Below are 22,902 nucleotides of genomic sequence, written 5' to 3' on the forward strand. Positions count from 1 at the left end.
GTAACCATACTTTAAGAATCCCACAGAATTGTCAGCTGGGCAAAGGTTGCACACACGGGAGGCAGAGGCAAGTGGATCTCTGTGAGATCAAGGCCAACCTGGTGTACATAGCGAGTTTCAGGCCAGCTGGAGCTCAGGGAGGCCCTGTGTCAAAAAGACAAAAGAAAAATCCCACAGAATTGTCTTTCTTCCTCTTCTAATTCAATTCCTACCCACAATCTGTCTTCACACCTGGAAAGGGGAGTGTCTGGAGAATAAATATACGCCACTGTTTGTGATCATGTTGTATAACAAGGCATCAATGCAATTCATTCTAAGAAAAAAGAGCCTTTTGATTTGATCCAAGGGTATTATTATTAATTCAGGATTCTGGAAAGAGTCTTTATCCACAACCTACAGTATCCTCACTCCTTTGAGTCCCTTTTTTGTTGAGTGCTTGGGTTATAACAGTTCAAGGCCCCAAGAGAGGTAGGAATATCATATTGTTTGCAAAGAAAAGAGCCCTTTCCATAAATTATTTTCCAAAGGGAAATACTGGGGTATTTTTCAAGTGAGTCATCTGCTTAGATAGGCCACACTTGTCCATGTTCTCTTTCCATGAGGATCATCTCATTCGCTCTATTGTTCTTTGTTCAAAACACAAATTAGTAAGTACCAGACCATGGACTTAAACTGGAATCGCTGATCCAAACCACTCGAATGCATTTTACACAGAAGCCAGAGTGTCCAGGTCAGTGGTAGGACAACAGCTGGCAACCAGATAGCAGGGGAATTCCTCCCCTTTCCCAAAGTCCCTGTCTCTCCTGCTCATGCTGTCATATCATTGGTCCTGGAGATACCCAGGAATGGGGTACCCTTAAAAAATCTGGGCACTTACACAGACTGTGAAAGAAGAGAGGCAGGGGTCAGTGTGCTTCCCCAAAGCACATACCGGCCCTAGAAAAGGTCCAGAAGAAGCAAGTGACAGTGAGGACAAAGGACCAGAACTGGCTTCCTCTTATAAATAAGAAGACCCAGAGTGAAGAGACCAAGATGAATGAACAGTCGCCCTGTGCCCCGTCTTCCAGCTCTACACATAATCCTGCCTTCTTAAGTCTCTAGACTTAGAGTAAGCAACAACTAGAAGACACCTAAAATCAGCATCCCATCAGATCAAAGAAAAAGGCCAAAATGATCTTACTCTGGACTAAGATGGACCGAGGAGCCCCAGCTAATCCCAGAGGACAAGAGGTAACATGGGCTTTCTCCTAGGTTTGGGCCTTGCTCTGAGAGGGGGTAGTGAGTTGCAGCAGCAGTTCTGACTCATGGTCAAGGGCCCTCAGAGCAGGTGGGCTCCTTCCAGAGGCCAGATGAGGCTTTTGAACGTCAAGCCCCAGCATCTCTTCTATCCCTCAACTCAACCCCAGCAAAGAATACTGTGCCTGAAAACCCGAGTAAGATAGAACCAGCACATATTCGAAGCAGAACACAGAGCCCACCCAGGCAAAGCTCTGCTTTTGTAGTGGAGAAGAGTAAGTGTTCATCAGGGTCAGTTTGGCAGCTTTTAGCAAAGCAGAATCTCTTGACTCTGCTCGTCCCTCTTCACATGCCAGGCCAGACTGTCCAGGAGGGGGGGATGGGGATGAAAATGAAGGTAGGAGAGAAGTGGGGCTCAGAGAGAAGTCACACCAGCCTGGGCTAAGGATGCAGTGGCTATGCTTCTCAGAAGGGCTGTAGGAACATGAAGACTTTAAACTCTAAATGCGGTGCACGTTCAAAGGCCTAGAAACCCAGTCCCAGGAACTGAAACTGTCTCTTGCAGAAAGGATTCCTGAAGGTCATTGACAGGGAGGGTGACTGGAGTCATTCCATAGAAAGAAATCCTTCCAGCCCCCAATCTAGGCTGATAAGTAGCTGAAACATTTTATCACACACTCTCCGCTTCCTCATTACCCAGTGGAGGCAGCTTTGGCTCTTGAAGCTGAGATCTTGCCAAACCATTGAGCTTCAGAAGAACCGGGAGGTATAATGACATTGGCGTCAACACGTGCTGTTAGGACTTAGCACTTTGGAAAAATCAGCCTGGAGTGCCAGCCACACAGGGAGCCTGGACTTGGTGAATATTAATCAAACTAGGGACTAGGAACAGCCACACCTTCAGAGAGCCTGGGGAGGACAGGGGTAAGACAAGGGAAGGGCAGAAACTCCCTGGACAGTGCTCAATGGGGGCATGTTAAAGGGAGGACTTGAAGAGGTGAGAAGCCCAGGTCTTTTCAAACTAGCTACTCGGGGGCCCTTGCTAGTAAGATAGCCAAAGGCCCTAGTAGACATGGCCAGGCAGAGGCAGGTCAGATGACAAGCGAGCACTACAGGCCCAGCCCAGATCGCTTTCTCTTTTTCTCCTCTTTCCTTCTATTTCTTTCACCTCTTTACTCTCCCCCTTCTATGTTCTCTGCATGTTTTCCCTCCCACATTGCCTTTTCTCCTCCTTCAGTTCCATTCTGCACGGCCTTGATCCTGCATTGGCTTGTGGGTTTCTATGCTATAGTCTAGCTGGGAGTCTAGAGGGTTCCTTCCCTGTATACCAAGCCATTTACTTAAAATCAGTGCACTGATCATTCTAGAGACTAGTGAAGTGCATTTAAGTGACACAGAAAATACAACAGCACTGGTAGGTCCAGAGAACTACAGGGAACAGATAGATTCTAAGAAAAGAGTTCCAGTCAATCAAAAAGCACCCATGAAACCCAATGCAGACTGTAAAAGATGTGTAAAGCACAATCTCCGTCTTTTTAATCAGCAGGCAGTAACGAGCACCAAGCACTGAGCGGTGGCCCCTGTGGGGTACACTGTGGGACCACTGGGCTCCTGGTCACGGTAGCTAAGCACTGAGCTCACACAATGTTCTGGATCCTATTTCAGAGCCTAAAAGTAGAGGGATGAGACAAGGTCCACCTTCAGTGAATTCCTAAGGCCAGTGGGGGACAGTAAAGTGAATCAGATAGGACCAGGGCAGAGCAGAGAGGGTTTTCTAGAAGCCTATGGAGAAGAAACAGAAGCGCTCCCTAGTGCCAACAGGGTAAAGGTTTAATTGTAACGCCACCTTATTGACCAGAGGCACGTGAACAATGAAACAGAAGTTGCCCCCGGAAAAAGCCAACTCCCCTCTACAAGAAGAAAGGGGTAAGGAGGGGAGGGGATACCTGTACCCAGGAACACTGCACCCCATACTACTCCCACACAAGCTGTTCAGCAGTGACCCAAAAGCCATGTTGCCTTTTCACAGAGGAGAGCTGGATCCTGGAGCCTGCCTTTCCCAAGCTTCACAATTCCACTGCGTTCAGCCTCGGACGTGTATTCTTTGTCCTCTGTGATACCCCCACCTTAGTTCAGGGCTCCCCTCTGGCAAGTGGGTGCTGGAGCTGGAATCTCACAGAGGAAATTTTCTCTTTAACACAAAAATCTCATGAGTAAAGGGAAGGTAACCTTGCTGGCAGTGACCAAGCCAAGTGTGCCGACGTTGGAGTCAGGACAGAGCTCCTCTTTCCCAGGGCAGGCAGCTCTGGCCCTGCCTCTCTGGTAGATTTGCCAGCCTGCTCTGAGCACAGTGAGATTCCACAGTGAGAGTGCCCAGCCCGAGACATCACAACCCCCTACCCCATCCACACCCCTCACTCCAGCTTCTCACACGCCTCCCCTGGGTCTCTTGCCTTTGCTTTCAGATTTTGCAAGTTACCAGCCAGACGACAAGGTGGGAAATATTCCTCCTACTGTGCCTGCTCCATGGTGAGTCCACAACGGCAGCCCAGAGTCAGGCTGCAGAGACTGCTGGGGAGCCAGCAGTGGAATTCAGCCCAACCAGGCAGATCATTTTCATATGTTTTACAAACACGTGCCAGGTCCAGCAATAGTAACAAAGATGGAGTCCCTTAAATTGGCATAGTAGTGCATGCCTTTAATCCCAGCACTCAGGGGGCTGAGGCAGGCAGATCTCTGTGAGATTGAGGCCAGCCTCGTCTACATAATAAGTTCCAGGCCACCTGGGGCTACAGGGAGGCCCTGTTTCAACCCCCCAAAGTTCCTTATTCTACTCATAAAGAGTTCAGCCCACAAAGAAAACTTTAAAAATTTATTTATTCACTTATTTATTTAGCATACATTTATGAAGGGTTTAATTTGTGCCAGGAACAAAGGACAATTAAATGAGAGACAGGTCAGGTACAGATCAGGTTCAGAGGGCAAATAATCCTTTCTTCAAATGGTGGTATCCGGATTTTATTACAGAGAGTCACTGAGGAACACTGTGCCTGAAGTGTCTATTACCTAGAATATAGTCCCAGGTAGATACTTCACAAATTAATTATTAAATGCATTAGTGAGTGAGTAAAAATGCTATGGTAATACCAGAAAGGTATTATCAATGTTAATGAACCAACAGTAAGCACTGACTGCATGACATGTCACACCACAGTTTACCTTAATCTCCCACTGTCCGTCAGGCAGGTCCAGGACCTCTCTGTTCACATAGTTAATAGTCTTCGATTAATTTCTTTATGTCTCATGTGTTCTCAATTTTATGATTTTAAGTGTTCGGTTAAAATTTTGGGTGCTTTAATTTTCACTCAGAGACATGTCCCTGCACCCTCACCCCCTCCAGGCTCTGTAGACCAGGAAGGTGTGCAGTCTCTAGCTGTCATCTTCCCTCCTCCCTCTTTGCTCTGCCACTTAGACTCCAGCAGGGTTGGAACCAGCAGGAGCAGTGGGAGGCTGTGTTGCTCTTACTTGATAGAGTATTGGGGCAGGGGTTAGAGCTGACACCATACCTCGCCACCATGGATGTCTTTTTAGACATTTGGTGAACCCCCCCATAGCTCACTTCTCTCTTGGCCCAGGTTCATCCATGACCCCTCCAACCAGAAAACCCCATTTCAGATGGCTGCAGGCTGGCTCACTCCCTTCCAAGACCTACCTATGCACTATGGCATCAAACACATCTTCCCCCTGCTGGTGGCCTGAGAGTTCCTTCACAGGTACAACCCCTCCTTTCCCTTGGTCTGCCACAGGTCTCCTTTGTCAAACTGAAAGCAGGGGGAAATGTGATCCCTTTCAAGTATTATCCACAAAAGAATTTAAGAATGAAATCAAATTAAAGCTTTAGGACAATTTTATTAGAATTTAAAGAAAAGGCCTCAAGGCAAGCAAACTGTAAATCTCAGCAGCTACAAAAAAGCTATGTTGATTTACAGCTGGCGTGGAGGTCAGACATTGGTGGAACTGAAGCCACATGGTGGGGAATTTTAAAGAAAGAAAGCCCAAAATGTTGGGGCAGCCCAAAGTGTTAGGGGAAGCATGGTTAGAAGATATACAAGGTGGAAAGGGGAGATTACCATTTTCTGAAGAATTCAGGAATGCAGGCAGTTTTATGGAAATATGCATGTCTGTGGCCTGGTCCATAAGGTCCACTAGGGGGCAGAGATTCCAAGCAGGAAAAGCTCACCATCTCATTAGTACAGTATGTATTCCATCTATCTGTTTTCTGTGATTTAAGGTGAACCCGCATTTCTAGGTGTGGTACTGGGATGAGGTGATTGATGTGGCAAAGCAAAGTTAAGGCTCTACCCAGGCCAGAGTTTCTTATTCTTTTTAAAATATTTTATTTATTATGTTTATTTTATGTGTATGAGTGTATTGCCTGCATGTGTGAAGTGCACCCCTGTCGTGTAATGCCTGCGGAGGTCAGAAAAGAACATTGGGTCCCCTGGAACTGGAGTTACAGACAGTTGTTAGCTGCCAACCTAGGTCCTCTGCAAGAGCAGTCAGTGCTCTTAACTGCTGAGCCATCTCTCCAGCCCCCAGAGTTTCTTATTCTCTAACTTTCTCTTAAGGGACTTTATTTTGCTACTGTGACAAAACCGTGTCTTGTTGCAGTCTAGGGCTGCCTCAAATGTAAGCATCACATCCATCCCTAATTGTAGCCCCAATGGACATCATTACAACACAATACTACTTGGTAATGATCTATGGGTGAGACCTAGGACCTGACCTCCAATAAGAGGCAGAGAATTAGCATCAGGCCCCCAGGTAATGCCATATTCATCCTATGAAATTCTTTAATTCTCACAGGTAACTAATATACAATTCAGAAACCATTATTATGTAAAACCAAGAGCTATTGATTAGTAACCCACCACATGAGTACTTGAGGTATTGCTTATTAATTCTGGAATTAATAAAGAATTATGTGTATTGCAAGAGTTAGTCAAGGATTCTTAATCCACTTTCTACTGCAAAGTCAAGACTCTCATCTTCCCAATTATTGGAGCAGTGGTTCTCTCCAGTATACTGTAGGTAGGACACAAGGATTAGTGTGAACATTTTATCATTCTTATCCTAAGACAGTCCTGAATAATAATAACTATTCTTGCTATTTAATGATAAATTATGATACCATTAACCTTTATCATGAATGGTATGGTTCAGGGTACATTGTTTAACTAAGCTTTCAGTGGTACTGATGCAACTGTCAATAGCAATTATGACTGCTACTCTCCTGTAATTAGACCTTGGATCACACATAATAAGCAAGCCACATAAAAAATCTATCTGTATTCAAAAAGTGATTGGTTTAATGCTCTGCTAGTACCATCTTAAAATTCATTTGTTAAGCAGAGGCAGGTGAATCTCTGTAAGATAGAGGCCAGCCTAGTCTACATAGTGAGTTCCAGGCCAGCTGGGGATGCAGGGAGATCCTGTCTCAAACAAACAAACAAACAAACAAATTCTTTTGTTGCTGTTGTTGGTTAGTTTTTGTTTCCTTAGCCTAATTTTTTATTTTTAATTTTTTAGCATATATATCAATTATACAGAATAATGGGTTTCATTATGTCACTTCATATATATACACAGTGTATTTTGATCATTTTCATCCCTTATTACCCTCTTCTGTCCCCCCTCACTACAATTCCTTTCCTCTTTCTAAGTAGTCTACCTTCAACTTTCAAGAGAGAGAGAAAAAGAAAGAGAAAACCAATAACTAACTAGGGTTGCTTCCATGAGCAACTTACTACAGTGGCTACACCACTAAAGAAATGTCTCTCCCTGCCCAGCAATTATTAATGGCCAGTAGATCCTCGGAGAAGGGTGAGCCACATGAGGCTGTCCCCATAGCAGCCACTAGCTACCTATTAGTCCTCACAGAGGGGTGGGGCCACTTAAATGTTGAAAGATACAGTCTTGTGTAGGTGCACTCAGGTACCATAGCTGCTGTGAACTCATGCATCCATGTTCATCAGGGAGATTGGTTTATAACTTTCTTGTTGCTGTGTCTTTGGTTTTGATATGAAGGCAATACTGACTTTGTAATGAGAGCTCAGCAGTGTTCCCTTCTTCCTGTTTTATGGAATAGTTTGGGAAGCATTGGTGTCCGTTCTCTGAAAGCCTGGTAGACTTCATCGGTGAATCCATCTGGGCCTGGGTGTTTTTAGTCAGATTGTCTTATTCCTTCTTCCTCTCACTGCTCGTTATAGATCTGCTTAATTGTTTATCTCATCTTGGTTTCATTTTGGTCAGTCATGTACATCTAGGTATTCATCCACATCTTTAGGTTTATAGTTTATTAAAACATGCTTTAAGATCTGTTCTAATAACTTTCTGAATTCTATCAATATTTGTCATAATGGCTCCCTTCTCATCCCTAATTTTATTAATTTGGGTCTTCTCTTTCTTTCTCTTGCTTAATTTGGCTAAGGGTTTGTCAGTCTTGTTTATCTTTTCAAAGTACCAACCCTTAATTCATTGATTCTTCCTATTGTTTCTTTTTCAATTTTATTTCATTAATTTATGCCAAGATTCATAATTATTTCTATCTGCTGATTTGGGGTTTGGTCTGTTCTTGGGTTTTCTTTTTTGGTTTTTTTTTTTTTTTTTTTTTTTTTTTTTTTGAAAAAAAAAAAAAAAAAAAAAAGCTGGAACTCACTATATAGATCAGTCTGGCCTTGAACTCACAGAGATCCACCTGCCTCTGCCTCCTGCATGCTGAGATTAAAGGTGTGCACCACCACGCCCTGCATGTTCTTGTTTTTTTTTAAATATTTTTATTGAGTTTTTGTGCATTTCATATAATAGATCTTAATAAAATTGACCCCCTTCCCCATTCGTGTCTCCCTCCATCCCCTCCACTGGATTTCACATATTCTGTCACTTATGTTAAGTCCTATCCAGTCAAGCGTTTGTACCCAGATGTCACTCGGTTCAAGTTCAACCACTGGAGTCTAGTCAGTCTATCTAGAGTCACTCCCTTAAAAAGATCTACTCTCCCTCATCCTGCAGTAATCATTTGCCAATAGTTCAGCTAGGGTTGGTGTCTGCTGCCCATTTCCCTGCATCTGTGCTGGATTTTTGTCTGACTGAGTCAGCATGGGTCTTGTGCATGCTGTCACCATTGTTGTAAGTTCCTATGAGCAAGTTCCCAGTGGCCTGAAAGCTTCCATTCCCTTATGTTCATGCACTAACCCTGGCTCTTAAAATCTTTCCACCCCCTCTTCCACAATGGTCCCTAACCCCTGGGTGGGTGGTTTAATACAGGAGTCCTAACCAGGGACACACACTCTGCAGTCTCTTATTCTCTAAACGTAGCTAGCTGTGGCCTTCTGTGTGCATCGCACTCTGTTGTATGAGGAAGCTTCCCTGGTGAGAGTTGAGGTCTGTATTAGTATTCTCTCTACTCACTGTTCTGCTATGTTCCATGAGCCTTAAGTGCAGAGGTTCCACTGTAGATGTGTCACTTAGGGCTGGGCATCTCTCAGACATATTCTCTGTGTATGACCATTTGTGGAACTCTGTAATAGCCTGCTGCAAAAAGAAGTTTCTTTGATAAGTGTGTAAGGTCAGGGTGGTAGGCAGGTCTGTGGCAGGCAGATCAGGAGGTCATGGGCAAGGTGGGGGTTGTGACAACCTGTGGAGTGTCTAACAAACTATGCTGAAGGATTAAACTAGTCTGGGTTAGGAAGCTAGTCCAGAGATCTGAGGTGGAAGAGCAGGAGTGGGCCTGGGCTCAAGGCTAAAGGAGGGACCAAGTGCCTGTTTTTGTTTTTCCAAGAACCTAAGGTATATCATCATGTCATTTACTTGAATGTCTCTGGTTTTGTTTTTTTAATGTAGGTACTTAGAGCTATGACTTTCCCTCTTAAGACTATTTTCGTTGTATCCCAATAGGTTTTGCTGTGTTGTGTCTTCATTTTAATTCAATTCTAGGAATTTTTAACTTCCTTTTTTTTATTTCTTCTGTAATTCATTCACATTTCAATAGTGTGTTGTTTAATCGCTGAGACTTGCTTTGTGCCCTAATATATGATCTATTGGGCCTCTGACAAGAATGGATATTTGCAATGTTTGCATGGACTGTTCTTCGATATCTTTCAGAACATTAAACTGCTTGATCTATGATGTCATTTAACTTAGCTCTTTCTCTATTTTTAGTGTTGGGATGACCTGCCTATTGAGTAGGGTATTGAAATCACTTGCTATTACTGTGTTAGGGTTAATATGTGCCTTTACATCCAGTAGTATTTCTTTTTTAAATTTTATTTATTATTTTTATTCTTATTTTATGTGTATGCATGTATTGCATGCATGTAGGTAAGTGCACCCGTGTCGTGCAATGCTCGCAGAGGTCAGAAGAGGCTGTCGGATCCCCTGGAACTGGAGTTACAGACAGTTGTTAGCTGCCATACAGGTGCTGGGATTTGAACTTGAGTCTTCTGCAAGAACAACCAGTGTTCTTAACCACTGAGCCATCTCTCCAGCTCTCAGTAGTATTTATTTTATAAAACTGGGTGCACCCGTGTTCTATGTGTATTTAGAATTTAGATCTGTGTGTATTTAGGACATTTAGAATTGCAATATCCTCTTTAGGATTGTTCTCTCAATTATCATGAAATGAACTTTCTCTCTCCGGACTAGAACTCGTTTGAAGTCACTTTGTCAGATGTTAGAACAGTGACACCTGCTTGTTTCCTCACTTGGTTTGCTTGGAACAGTTTTTTTCTGTTCTCTGGCCCTAAGGGAACATCTAAACATACACAGTCTTCTTAGCAGCTCACAATGAGGGACCTGTAACCAGAAGCCACCAAAAAGATATCTGGGAATGAGAGAGAGAGAGAGAGAGAGAGAGAGAGAGAGAGAGAGAGAGAAATTTGGACATTCACCATGTACTGTCCCGTGTACCTCTCCCCTCTCTCCTCTGTACCAGTCCTGAAAGGGTAAGAGATCTCAGCAAAGCAGAGACCCAAGCTGTCTCTCTCCTCCATGGAGACCACGATGGAGGGAGCATGGCAGGAGGGACAAAGGCAAAGCCTTCAATTGGATAAAATACTTAAGTTTCAATCTTTCATCACATTGGGCTAGATGTATAGTTTTAGGCTAGACTAGACTTTGTTTTCCAAGGAGAAAATGAAAGCCACTATACACAAGATTATACCTGGTGTTTCATCAAGGAGCAGAGAGGCCCACAGGAAGAGTAAGAAAAGACAGAGAAACGATAAGCTTTGTTTCTGCTTATGCCCTATCAAATCAAAGTTTTTCTACATACTGACTATATATACTATGGTTCGGCTATGATTTGTCTTTATTCTTATTTCCAAAGCAGACATATTCATAATATTGCTCATATGTACTCTTATATAAATCTGTATTCTTGTACGCTTAGCTTTCTGTTTCTATAGAAAAATGGATATTATGAAAAAATGTTCAACCACTAACCTGAAAGATTTGCTTACCAAGCAGAGCAAGATTCCTCTTTCAGAATACTCTCCTTTTCAGAAGAAAAGCACATGATACACCCATACCATTTAGCATCTCTCTTTTACATTCTGTCAAACCAAAGCTGTTTGTCTGAAGTTACCCTGGCCCTCTTACACATATGTAGATGGAGCTTACTGGAATGAATGCAGGCTCTAGGTGGACTTCCATGAGAACATCGAGCACATCTAATACTGGATGAGATCCTCTCTTGGCTCATCTTCCTCAGTGGCCAAACTGTTGCATTTCTACACTGCTTCTGCTCCAATTTCACCATTGCATTTTCTGACCTAACCCTTCAGACTAGCTGAGTTTGTTATTCCTACCACTCCCTTCCTTTGACAATTTTCTGTCTGCAGATGCAAGTACACTGAGAGGACCAAGGCTGGTGTCTGGGGAGCCTGGGGGCACTGTCACCATCCAGTGCCATTATGTCCCCACTTCAGTGAATAGGCACCAAAGAAAATATTGGTGCCGCCTGGAGCCTCCATTGTGGATCTGCCGCACTATCGTGTCCACCAACCATTACACCCACCATGACTACCACGGCCGTGTGGCTCTCACTGACTTCCCACACAGTGGTCTGTTTGTGGTGAGGCTGTTCCAACTATCCCTGGGTGATATGGGGCCTTACCGATGTGGCATCGGAGACAGAAACAACATGCTGTTCTTCAACATGAATCTGACTGTGTTTGCAGGTATGGACTAATGATGGTCAAGCTTTGTAAACCCAAAGTTCAGAAGAAACAGGTACAAGAGAAGACTCAAAAATCCAAGAAGGCCTTAAGCATTGGGCAATAGAAAGGGAAGTAGGGGAAAACCCTAAGGGGTACACTTTAAGTTTAAATAGAAGTTACCTTCAGGAAGAAAGCAGATATTTGGAAAAATTCTCATCTGAATATATATGTGTGTGTGTGTGTGTGTGTGTGTGTGTGTGTGTGTGTGTGTGTGTGTGTGTGTGTGTATGCATATGTATATATCAATGTATATATCATCTCATCCTTTCCCCCTTGAATGTTGCAGAATGTATACTTGAGATAAGTTCCAAAAAGGTTGTGAGTTAGTGTGTCTTCTCAGGTTCCTGAAAACTGTTCAGACATGCAGTGAAGGAGAAGCACCACAGAGCAGCAGTGCCCGGCAGGACAGAAGGTTTGGGGCTAGGCTTTCCTACTATGGGCCTTGCTGAGCCCCTCAGTAGACATATGACAGCTCCCAGGGTCTGTGTGGAAAGTTCCAGGGGGTTGATCCAGACTCAGGCATGGGGGATGAAAACAGAGGGATGGGGGGTGTCTCCAGGCTGCTCCACAGAATGCCCAACACACTGGAGGTGATCTGCCAGTCAGCATTTAAGGTTTAAGTCTCCTTAGATGCTTGATCCACCCATCTCCTGCCACTGGAGCACTTCTTTATTCCTTTTCAGAGGAGCAGCATGGGCTCCTGGGAAGCCTGAGGATATACAGGCCTGGGAGAAGGAGATAGGACTATGTAATGTAAACATTTTCAAGAGAATAGAGAATACATTTGAGATTCTCTCCTTTAAGTTTTATCTGATATGTTGGCAAAAGATCGCATCTCTTAGTGAGGCTGCATCCCACATAGCTGGCATTGATCCCAGGATCCTTTGCTGAATCCAGTAGGCAGCCTAGATAGCTTTCCTATGTGGTTTCTCTCTGTCTCCACACAGGTCCTTCCAGCACCATCAGTGCAGCCTCTTCAGCTCCTGGTCAGTTCATCACCGTGTCTTTTGGAATAACAGCTCCAGCAGCTAACAAATGGACCTTAGGAACCACTCAGTTTCTAGAAGGCAAAGGGTCAGAGTGGGACAGAATTGCTCCAACTACAGTAACCAGCAAAATTATACCTTCAGTCAAAGGAAGACAAACCCCAAGAACAACCAGAACAACGGTTCTAGAGACAAGCAGCAGAGAGGTGGGCTCAGTCAAGGCAATAGTCCCCACTGCAGAGAGTCCAGCATCAGAACCCAGAAGCATACCCACAACATTAGAAAGTGTTTGGATATGGGGCACCAGAAGCTCAGTAACAATTAGAGCTTCCAAGAGCGAAGGTGGGAGGACAAAGACAACTTCAGAGACTAAGAGGCCACAGGAGGAAACAGAGGTCACAATATCTACAGATACAGTCAGGAAGACCACAGGAACCACTAGACCATCAGCTCTCATCTCAGAGCATGTGGCCTGGGAAACCCTCCCAGAAGGAACAGTGGTTTCTAAGCAACAAGCCCTTTACTCCACAGAGGAATCTTCCCTGACTCCAGGTGCTTGGGCCTTGAACACTACACATGTAGAAGTGGCATCTGTAGAAGGAAGCATCACTGGGAGCCTAGGAAGTACTCCTGAAGAAAACGGCCCCCCAGCAAAGCCAAGCCAGCTGCCGGCATCAGGCCCTAAATGGTCCCCTGGCAATGGGTCGTCCATGAAGAGGTAAGCCATGGGACCCCAAACCTGCCCTGTTCCTGGCAAGCCCTTCCTTCTGCTAATTTCTTTCCTTTTGCACCTGCAAATCGGTAAAGGGTGGGGTACCTGAAGATCAGCTACCACGTTCTATACCTCCTCCGTGTCCTTGCTGTGGGAAGGCTATCCAAATACTTTCATGTGGTCTGCAAGCAAATCTAAGTGATAGGATGAAAGAAATTTTAGGCTGGAATTCTTGGGACTTTTTTTTAATGTGAGGAACAGAGCTCTAGAAGGGAAGCAACTTGCTGAAAGGATAAGGAAAAATTGTGGCAAGGCCAAAGGCCAAGGCTCTGACTCTCGTTTTCAATATGGCACCCTGTGACTCATGCACAGGAGAGAGGAGTAAAGCAAGGATTTGGGGCTTAAGCAACTGAAGATAGCAGCTAGTTATAGGAACAAAGGCAGACAATTTGCCTGGAACTCAGCTTGTCCACCTGTGAAATGGGAGGAGTGGACTACACAGTCTAATCTTCAACCTGGCTTCAGCCTCGCTTTGTCTCTGCTCTTCCCATCCTTGACTCCTTCTTCCTTAGTGTTTTTCCAGAAAAAGAAAGCAACTCTTGGATCCTGACTCCAGTCTTCACTGTGCTAGCCCTGGTTCTGTTTGTGGCTCTGTTCCTATTGCAAAGGAGAATCTGGAAAAAGAGGACCTGTGAGTTGAGTTTTAAGTAGCCCCAAGGCAAAGGAGAGTAAAGTTCCTTCCCATCAGATACATACAGGGCTGGCTAGGGTCAGACTGAGTATCAGGACTTTTGGATACAGATAAACTAAACTCTAGTCTGAACCATTTACCCACCCTAGTTCTTGGTGTCTTAAAGTTCCCTTTGTGCTTTGCCTCGGTGGAATCCCTGGGCTCAAGGGGAAGCTCTTTGGAGGATGGTGGGAATTATGTTGACTCAGGTGTGGGGCCACACCGGCAGCCCTAGTGGCAGAGCATAGGCATGTCAGGGCCAAAGCCTGCATGTAATCTTCCCCCACAGCCTGCAGTGATCTCAAAGCAATGTTCCCAGGCTGAAGATCTGAGGGCTCCTTGGTGTATGATCTTTGGGAAAAAGGCAAAGCTTTCTGGGAGCCAGTGGGAGAGGCTGAGGCCAGGGACTGGATGGTCTGGACCGATCACTGTCATGCTTAAGGGCTCACTCCCTAGTCTCTGTGTCTGGAAGCTCTCAGAAATATGCAGAGGAGATGGTTCTTAGGAAAGCAAATCAGCATATCCAGCCCAGAATCCTCATAGCCTGCTATATGTCTCTGCAGCTCTGAAGACAGAAATGGCACCAAGGGTCACACTAATTCGGATGACATATTTCCTGGAACCAACTGTGCTAGCAGACCAGCTCCCTGATGTGGGAAAGAATCTTCCTCCGACCCAAGCCATCTTGACTGTTCTGGAAGACCCAGGACCCTAAGGATGGAAAGATAAACAGCTCAGTCACCATGGAAGGAGGACCAGGACCAAATACCCCCATGGTTCCTCTATTCCTTTCTCATCTTCCTTTGCCTACATGAGCACAAGCTAATGGAGCTCACCCCTCCAGCCGGGGAAGCAGAGGCCTAGCAGCTTGGGTCTCAGAAGGGCAAACATTCTCCACAGACAAAGTTGACAGTATAATGACTCAAAGAAGGTTTCAGGAAAAGCTGTTCTGTTACTGCTCAGTTTGCTGCCCCTTACAAACATGCTTTTCTTTCTGAAGAAAGGAGAGAGAAAAGAGGGGGGAGGGAGAAAAGACAGATCATAAAAGTGAAAGAGAGGCAAGAAAGAGAAAGAAAGAAAGAAAGAAAGAAAGAAAGAAAGAAAGAAAGAAAGAAAGAAAGAAAGAAGGGAAGGAGGGAAGGAGGGAAAAAGAAAGAAAAAAGAAGGGTTTATAAATACTGGAATAGGGGGCTGGAAAGACAACTCAGTGGTTAAGAGCATTGGCTGATCTTATACAGAACCTAGGTTGAGTTCCCAGCACCCACACAGGAGCTAACAACCATCAGTAACTCCAGTCCCAGGGGACAACACCCTTTTCTGGCCTCCGCAAGCACTGCACACAAAACACTTGTATACATAAAATAACAATAAATAAATATTTTTTTCCATTCTGGAAGAGTTGATGTGGAATCTCTATTTCTGGCAGTGTGGAAATTGAGAAATTCCATGCCACCATTGCTGCTTCTCTGGAGCCCCTTTTCTATGTCTGTTAGTACTAAGCCTGCTCCTCACACTCAAGAACGTTCCTATATACCAGAATCACCTGAGCAAGCATGACCTTAGCACCTTAAGGACAGTAATTGTGTTCTATCCATTTCACTACATCCCTAGAGAGCTGCCAACTCAGTAGAACCCCCATAAATTAAGTATCTGTGACTGGTGGGCTGCCTGGGAATAGCATGAGCTTGGTGGACTCTGGGGATCCACTTGGGCAAGAGGTCTGAATCCCAAAGGGCCTCTGTCCCTTTCGCTTGGGAGTTTTCTAGACGACAGTATCATCAGCAGGTAGTTCCTATGTAAGGCCAAAGGAAAGAGTGCCCACTCCTCAAAACCACATCTCCATATTTGACCCTGCCCTCATTACACTGTAAACCTTTTGACCAAGTCAAGATTTTCTGGGATTTTCCCTAGCACCTTATAAAACCAAGTATAGACCCAAAGTGGAGTCTTGGCACTTGGGAGATGCAGGCAGAGGGTTCAGAAATTCAACATCATCCTTAGCTACATAGGGAGTTTGAGGCTAGTCTGAGCTAAAGACCCTGTCTCATTCAATCATAAATAATCAAATAAAGTGGTTTTGTTCACACACACACAAAAATATTTTCTGGGATTTCCTAAAGTTATGGAAGAAGAGGGTACTTCTCACTAGGTTTTCACCTTCTTTATAACTTTCTTGTTCCACTGTTTATAAATCTTTGATATCAAGGGTTGTGAAAAAAGTTGGAAAATAGTTTAGGAAGGGCAGGGAGAGTGACAAATGAGAGGAATTTTATCTGGATTCTGCCTTATAACCACATCTGTTGGGGAACTTTTGTCCCACTCTTGACCCTACCATTTTTTCCAGGAATACATCTGCTCTTTCTCTTTGCCAGATTTGTTAGCAAGTTGCCTGTATTCTGTGTCTGGACAGTGTAGCCCTTGAGCAATGGAAGCAGAGGGAGGAAAAGTTGCAACATCAAGTCGAGAACCATAGTGTTGACATCTCCAGAAGGTTCAGCTTTGCCTTATAAGCTGTCAGTGACATCAAAGTTCTTCAGCAGTACTTCATGGCCTCAGATCATAACCCCAGACAGTACACAAAGAAAGCCAAGGAGAGATGTCATCGGGCCTTATGAGGGACTCTTGCTTTAGATAAGGAGAGAGGCTGAATTCATATAGTCAAGTGAAGTCACTGAATTTCAGAGCTAATAGATCCACAGTCTAAAACCCTCAGTCTGGAAGTAAGGGAAGTTGAGGCCCAGTGGGAAAAGTTATGTGTCTGAGGTCATTCAGTTAACCAAGCTAGTGGAACCAAAGTGAAGACTAGAGGACTCATAGCTAGTATTTTTCCACTTCATCACTGTTAAGCAGTGTAACAAAACAAAGCTCACAACCATTCCTCCAGACTAGTTTCTGAGTTATCTTAGAGCCTGCCTGAAAAATCTGTAAGAAAGACAGGAAAGACACCATTGTCCCATTCCACTAATGAGCAAGCAGCTCCTGATAGTTCCATAATTCAGTCAAGGCCACTCTGTTTATTGATGGCAGGGATGGGCCAAGAATCTAGGCTGCTTGGTCTGCTTTAACCAGTATTTACCAGGGATGTCCATGGGGCATCAGCTTCTTGGGATGTTAAGAAGTAGTTAGAGGGGCTGGGGAGATGGCTTGGCGGTTAAGAACACTGACTGTTCTTGCAGAAGACCTGGGTTCGAATCCCAGCACCCACTTGGCAGCTAACAACTGTCCATAACTCCAGTTCCAGGAGCTCCGACAGCCTCTTCTGTCCTCCATGGGCATTGCATGACATGGGTGCACTTACCTACATGTAGGCAATGCATGCATACCCATAAAAATAATAAATAAAATATTTTTTAAATGTCCATATGAAGACAAAGAAAGGCTAAGGAAGTGTCCGGGCCTGAAAAAGACTAAGGAAACAGGCAGTGGGACATGGCTGTGATCTGAGCTTGAAAAATAATATATAAAATAAAAAAAGAAGCAGTTAGAAGAAAGTACATTGTAGGAGACAAAGAAGTTTGGGGAATTCTGGGTTAAACAACGGATTCTTCTGTGCAGAGCTTCTCAGAGCCTTTACTATCCAAAAGAACATGGTAAATGACACTGAGAGTAGGCACCTATGTGTTGGACTATTGTGCTTGGTAAAGCAATCTAATTGAAGTGGAGTTCCTCTGATCCCTGAGTAGGGACGACAATACATTAAACCAGAAAATGACCACCCTTCTCTGTAAAAGGCCGGACAGCAAATATCTTGTAATTTTCAGGTCTGCAGTCCCTACAGCAGCCACTCAACTCCTTCTATATAAAGCGAAGCAGCCAGAGAGGGCACCCAGCTACTGGCTACCCTGCATCCCAATAAAACCTACTTTCAGAGACAGGAGACTGCGTTTGGCCTTTGACCATAATTTTCAATCTGTGAATTAAGCTGTAAGACATACAAAACTTTAAAAAAACATGATTTGTTTAATGTGTATGGGTCTTTTGCATTTTTGCATACATGTACACTGTGCGTGCGTATGTGTGTGTGTGTGTGTGTGTGTGCACGCACGCGCACACTTGGTACCCAGGGAGGCCAGAAGAGGTCTGATCCCCTGGAACTGGTAGTTGTAAGCTGGCATGTGGATGCTAAGAATTGAACCCAAGTCCTCTACAAGAGCAGTGAGTGCTATTAACTGCTGAGTCATCTCTCCAGCCCCCTACACAAAACTATATTATACTCTTATCTGACCTCAAAGATGAGACCCATCTCTTTAAGAACTTCCTGGCTGCCCCTTGCTGGAACATCTCCCTCCTCAGAACTTCTCTGATTCTTTTTGTCCTGAACTGAACAGCTGCGGTGTCTGTCTGCTGCCCCGTCTTTGTAGAAGAGGGGAGATAGGAGGGAATCAGCCCCGGAGGCAAGGGGGTTGGCCAGTTGCTGGAACCAGTAAAGCTTTCAAATACAGGCAAGGGTGTTTTAGAGAAAGTTGAGATCCACTAGGGGGAGGCCAGCAGAAGGTCAATCTCAGGGCCAGGTGTTTAGAGGGAGGCAGATATAAGGTCTGATTAGAGGTACAGGGAAGGAAGTGGAAGAGCCACTGTTTACTATTCTCCTTTATGGGCCAATCATGCATGAATGGGGCAGGGCTGTACTTAAAGGGCCAGAGACAATGAACACAATTCCCTTGCCACTTGGTCACTTGGTGAGGGGTAGGGAAAACTTCCCTACTGTGCTAGAATCAGGGGCACTGCCACTGGAAAAAGAGAGAGAGAGAGAGAGAGAGAGAGAGAGAGAGAGAGAGAGAGAGACTGACTTCCAATTGAGTATGCAGGGAAGCCACTGATTTTCTCAAGGTCAAGCAGTTTCAGGACCCAGCTCTAAGTCTCCTTCCCTTTCTACTCATTAACATAGCTACTTCTTGTTCACATCTCTCTACACAGCCCATTCAGTGTGCATATGATATATTTCTAAAAGGTAGCGGTGGCCATTCCCTTCACAGCCATCAAGGGAAAAGCAAGCTGGAATTTGTGACCCAGCTGCAGTCTCCATCCTTGATCACTACCATTTTGCCTCCTACTTTGTTTACATTTTACTGATAGCCTTGACATCTTGTCAGACCTTTCCAACTTAGGCTTCCTCTTTCTCTCTTTTAGAGTTGCTTCTTTCTCTCTTTTAGATTCTTGTGTGAAAAGTTACATAATCACTTCTAGTAAGTTATTCTCTTTAGTCACTAACTACTTTATTCCTTTCTGAGTTTAGTGAGACATGGGGGGGCGGGGACTGTTCAGGAAGCCAGACCAAAAGCTAAAAATTCAAACACTAGCTCTGAGGTCCTTACTGGCATTTATACAAATGTCAATGATCTATGAGAGAGTCTATGTATCTTGGGTTACTCTGTACAAATACTTCTCACTGGCCCTACTAACACTTCAGAAGTTGTCTGTTCTTCAATAGTTAGGGTTGTCTGAGAAATAAGGAAAAAGGTGCCTCCATCTAAAGATACACTATAATGCATGCCCGTCAAACAGATAAGGAGTTTCTGATCATCCACCACTATGTAGCTACTCTAGATCTAGCAGCTTGACAGACATGGTTTGGAGACTACATGGAAGGATGTGGACTCTGTGAGTGACTGTGCATGCCGGGGCCAGGGTCACCATACTGCCCATTCTTCATTAAGTGTCACAGTTTGGCCAGGTCTTCCCAGGTCAGCTTGCTCCCTTCCTTATCAGCAAGAAGATAAGCTGTTACTCAACTGCCCAATCTCCACAGGGTTCACTTACACCCAGGCAGGAGTCAGAGTTCTAGCTACATGACAGGTTCCCTCATGCTTTGGAGATATGTGGGAATCAGCACTGTGGCAGTAGGTCAGAAGACCATCACCTTTCGCTTTTCATCCTAATTTGCTAAAGACATACTTGCTGATTAGGATCACGTCTCTGAGCTGCAAATTCTTGCCCCCACCCACTCACCCAGCTCAGAGTATTTTAGAGATGGGGTGAGCCAGGGTTACTGTGTCCAAAAGTGTTTCACAGGTTGATCAGACATTTGGGGAAAGATGTGGGAATTCACTTTGAGTAAAAATACAAGCAAAGGGAACTGGGTATGGTGACCCATGCCTGTAATCCCTGGACTTGGGCTACATAGCAAATTCTAGACTAGGATATAGAGTAAGACAAACAAAAACAGGCAAAGGATGGAGGAGAATTTGCTTTTTTGGAACCTGGCACAGGAAGGGCTAGAAGATACAAGGGACCTGAACCTTGCCAGATCACCACCACCACCACCAGTGTAGCACAGACAACTAAAATTGCTGACAGCATTCAACACATCAGTTCTTACAGATGGGAACGCTGAGGCTTATGGGCAGACTGCAGGGCATTACAGAGGCTGTTTTTCCAGTGTCAGCCTGCCAGGTATACCTTGGGCTACAGGCCAGGCTTAGACCAGGAACAAGGAAATAGCAAACTTTCAGGGGGACCCCAGTGGCTTATGAGAGGGGCTGGGCCCTGTCGCCTGGTACTCACCTGTTGACTTTGGATGTCTACTCAAAAATTCTTCCTCCTTCTGCTCCTCCCGCAGTGAAGAGGCAAGAGAGTGGTTTGTCAACCTTGGAAAAGATTTGTTCATCTGTGCCTGACTACTAGAATAATATAATCAAAGCTCTTGGATCCTGGGACTATGCCAAAACTAGAATTGGAATCCCTTTGGGCTACAGACAACTTTCCATTTCTACGTTCTTGCATTTAGTTTTATAGTTCCACATACCCATGGCAGCCTGTCTCGGGGGCTCTGCTACAGTCTCACCTTCACTTCTCCCCAAACCAAAATGATAAAGGGTTCCTCAACTCCTCCATCCAGAGACCCCAGAAGTGTTGCTTTCATTCTCCAATTGAGAGCCAACCAGGTTGGGCCAACAATGAAGGACTAAACATTGGATAACGACTCAGCAAGGCAAGTGGCCTAGGAGGAAGTGACTCAGGATGTTCATTTGGGCAGAGGTAAAGAGCTCAGGCTCACATACATTTTGGCCAGTAAGTTACCTCTCCAACACCAGTCAAATACTGGAGCCACTAATCTGGTAACAGCCTTTTTCCCTTCTTTCATACCCCTACTCCCTGCTATTTAGTTTTCCATCCTCTGCTTTTCCCTTCATTGGCACGATATTGTCAAATGGAAGGCTCTGTGCCCTAAGATCTTGAGGCAGGTCCTTGCAGAGCCCCTGAAGAATCACCCAATAGTCAGACAAATAGGGAGTCCTTATACCTACCCCTTAATAGAAAGACTAGCTTGGGAAAAAGCTTAAGACTCTAAACATAAGCCTGGGCTCAGAGAATTGCGACAGACTTGCCCAGTCCCAGCCACCTGGATATTTTCAGTTTCGTCTCTCCTACTGGGATTCTACACAAGGAGCACACTTGGTCTGTTACTAACCAGTAGCACTCTGGTTGCCAGCTCAACAACAGGGACAACAGTCCTATCCCATGTTCTTCCCCACCAGCTCATGGCATAACTGAAGCAGGAAGAATAAACACTGTGCCCCTTCTGACACACAGTAGCTGAAAATGATGCAGAAAACATTATATTGTTATCAGCTGATGGGCTACTATGGAATGGATAATTCTAAATAGCTGATACCCTTTTAAAAGGTGGAGAGGATATAATTTAGCCTTAGCAGATTCACTCTCTCAATGCTAAGTTTCAGTGATCAATACTAAGTTGACTATACTCTCAGCTTGATAGGGAATGCTGGATTATAACACTTGCTGACCTGGGATTAAATATTGACTCCAGACAAGGATTAAACATTGACTTAGCTATGACCTACAGATGGGAGCAGAGCTGACAACAAACAGCACTTCTGTTCAATCTTATCTCACTCCCTTGCAAAGCAGTATTCACAGGGACCATCCGCTGCCAAGTGGACAGTAGAAAGTGGGTAAGGACTGTATGATTTATGGAACTCTTTCTCATCAGGGATTGGATAAATCCATAGTCTTCGGGAGACTAATGGCAAGCTAATGGCAACCTGAAGTTGGATCTGTGTGGGCTGCGCACTTGACCTTCTGCAATCCTCTGGATCAACCAAGGGTGTAAATCAAGGCCTTTGCTGTCTATGGAAACATAGTCCAAAAGATTCATCCTGAATGTGAAGGCTTTGGGAAGGAGAGCAAAATGTCCAGTGCAGAAAATCTTGATAGGCCTGTTCTCTGCTATCCCCTTACCAAACACACTTGGGAAAGTCATTTCACATCTGTGCCTATGGATTTTCATTGCTCAGTGGAGACTCACTGTTCATTCTAAGATCCTGTTCTGTCACATTTGTTTGATGCTGAATCATAATATTTGCTAGGAGCCAGATATTGTATGCATTAATCTTGGTAATGTTCTATGGGTTTAAGACAATCAGGGGGTTGGAGAGATGACTCAGCAGTTAAGAGCACTGGCAGTTCTTGCAGAGGACCCAGGTTCAAATTCCAGCACCCACATGGCAGCTAACAATCATACATAAATCCAGTTCCAGGGGATCTGACACCCTCTTCTGTCCTCTGCAGGCTTTGCATGATATAGGTGCACTTATATGCATGTAGGCAATATACACATTTATTATTTTTATAAAAATAAAAATAATAAATAAAATATCTTTTTACAAAAGACAATCAGGCCCACAGACATTAAATAACTTGTTCAAGATTTCCAGGCTAGCATATTCAAAGGCTTAGGTATGAACCCAGGACAGTGTAGGTACACAGCCCATCCCCTTCCCACAAGCTGCACTGTCTCTCCATGCTTTTTATCTCCTGGTTTGCTCAGTAGAGTGGTATATGTGTATCTTCAGTTAAATGATATGCCTCCGGGAAATAAGAATGAACACTTCTGTATGTCTCTAATTTCCTTGGACCTGGTCATGGTCAGAATAAATGCTTCTAAAAGGCCCATTAACCAAACTGTCTATATCCTAATGCCAGGAGCCTGTAAACGTA

General features: G+C 44.5%; 1 protein-coding gene across 1 annotated transcript; it reads left to right on the forward strand.

The window, feature by feature from the left end:
• Positions 1–3,107: 3,107 nt before the first annotated feature.
• Positions 3,108–14,656, forward strand: Fcamr (Fc fragment of IgA and IgM receptor). The gene is made up of 8 exons (XM_017795647.1): positions 3,108–3,162; positions 3,266–3,384; positions 3,702–3,765; positions 4,872–5,009; positions 11,136–11,474; positions 12,461–13,217; positions 13,784–13,902; positions 14,505–14,656. Exons 1-8 carry the CDS (start codon positions 3,108–3,110, stop codon positions 14,654–14,656), a joined length of 1,743 nt encoding a protein of 580 aa, XP_017651136.1.
• Positions 14,657–22,902: the final 8,246 nt, after the last annotated feature.

This window comes from Nannospalax galili, unplaced genomic scaffold (genome assembly GCF_000622305.1).
Source record: "Nannospalax galili isolate Female #2095 unplaced genomic scaffold, S.galili_v1.0 scaffold309, whole genome shotgun sequence".
Lineage (NCBI taxonomy): Eukaryota > Metazoa > Chordata > Mammalia > Rodentia > Spalacidae > Nannospalax > Nannospalax galili.

What these genes read in the sequence shown, in the direction of transcription:
- Fcamr (XM_017795647.1), top strand. Translation starts at nt 3,108, where the DNA reads ATGAAACAGAAGTTGCCCCCGGAAAAAGCCAACTCCCCTCTACAAGAA. An exon ending in CCCTCTACAAGAAGAAAGGG is followed by an intron (nt 3,163 to 3,265) that starts GTAAGGAGGGGA and finishes GCCTTTTCACAG; the next exon opens with AGGAGAGCTGGATCCTGGAG. An exon ending in AATGGGTCGTCCATGAAGAG is followed by an intron (nt 13,218 to 13,783) that starts GTAAGCCATGGG and finishes CTTCTTCCTTAG; the next exon opens with TGTTTTTCCAGAAAAAGAAA.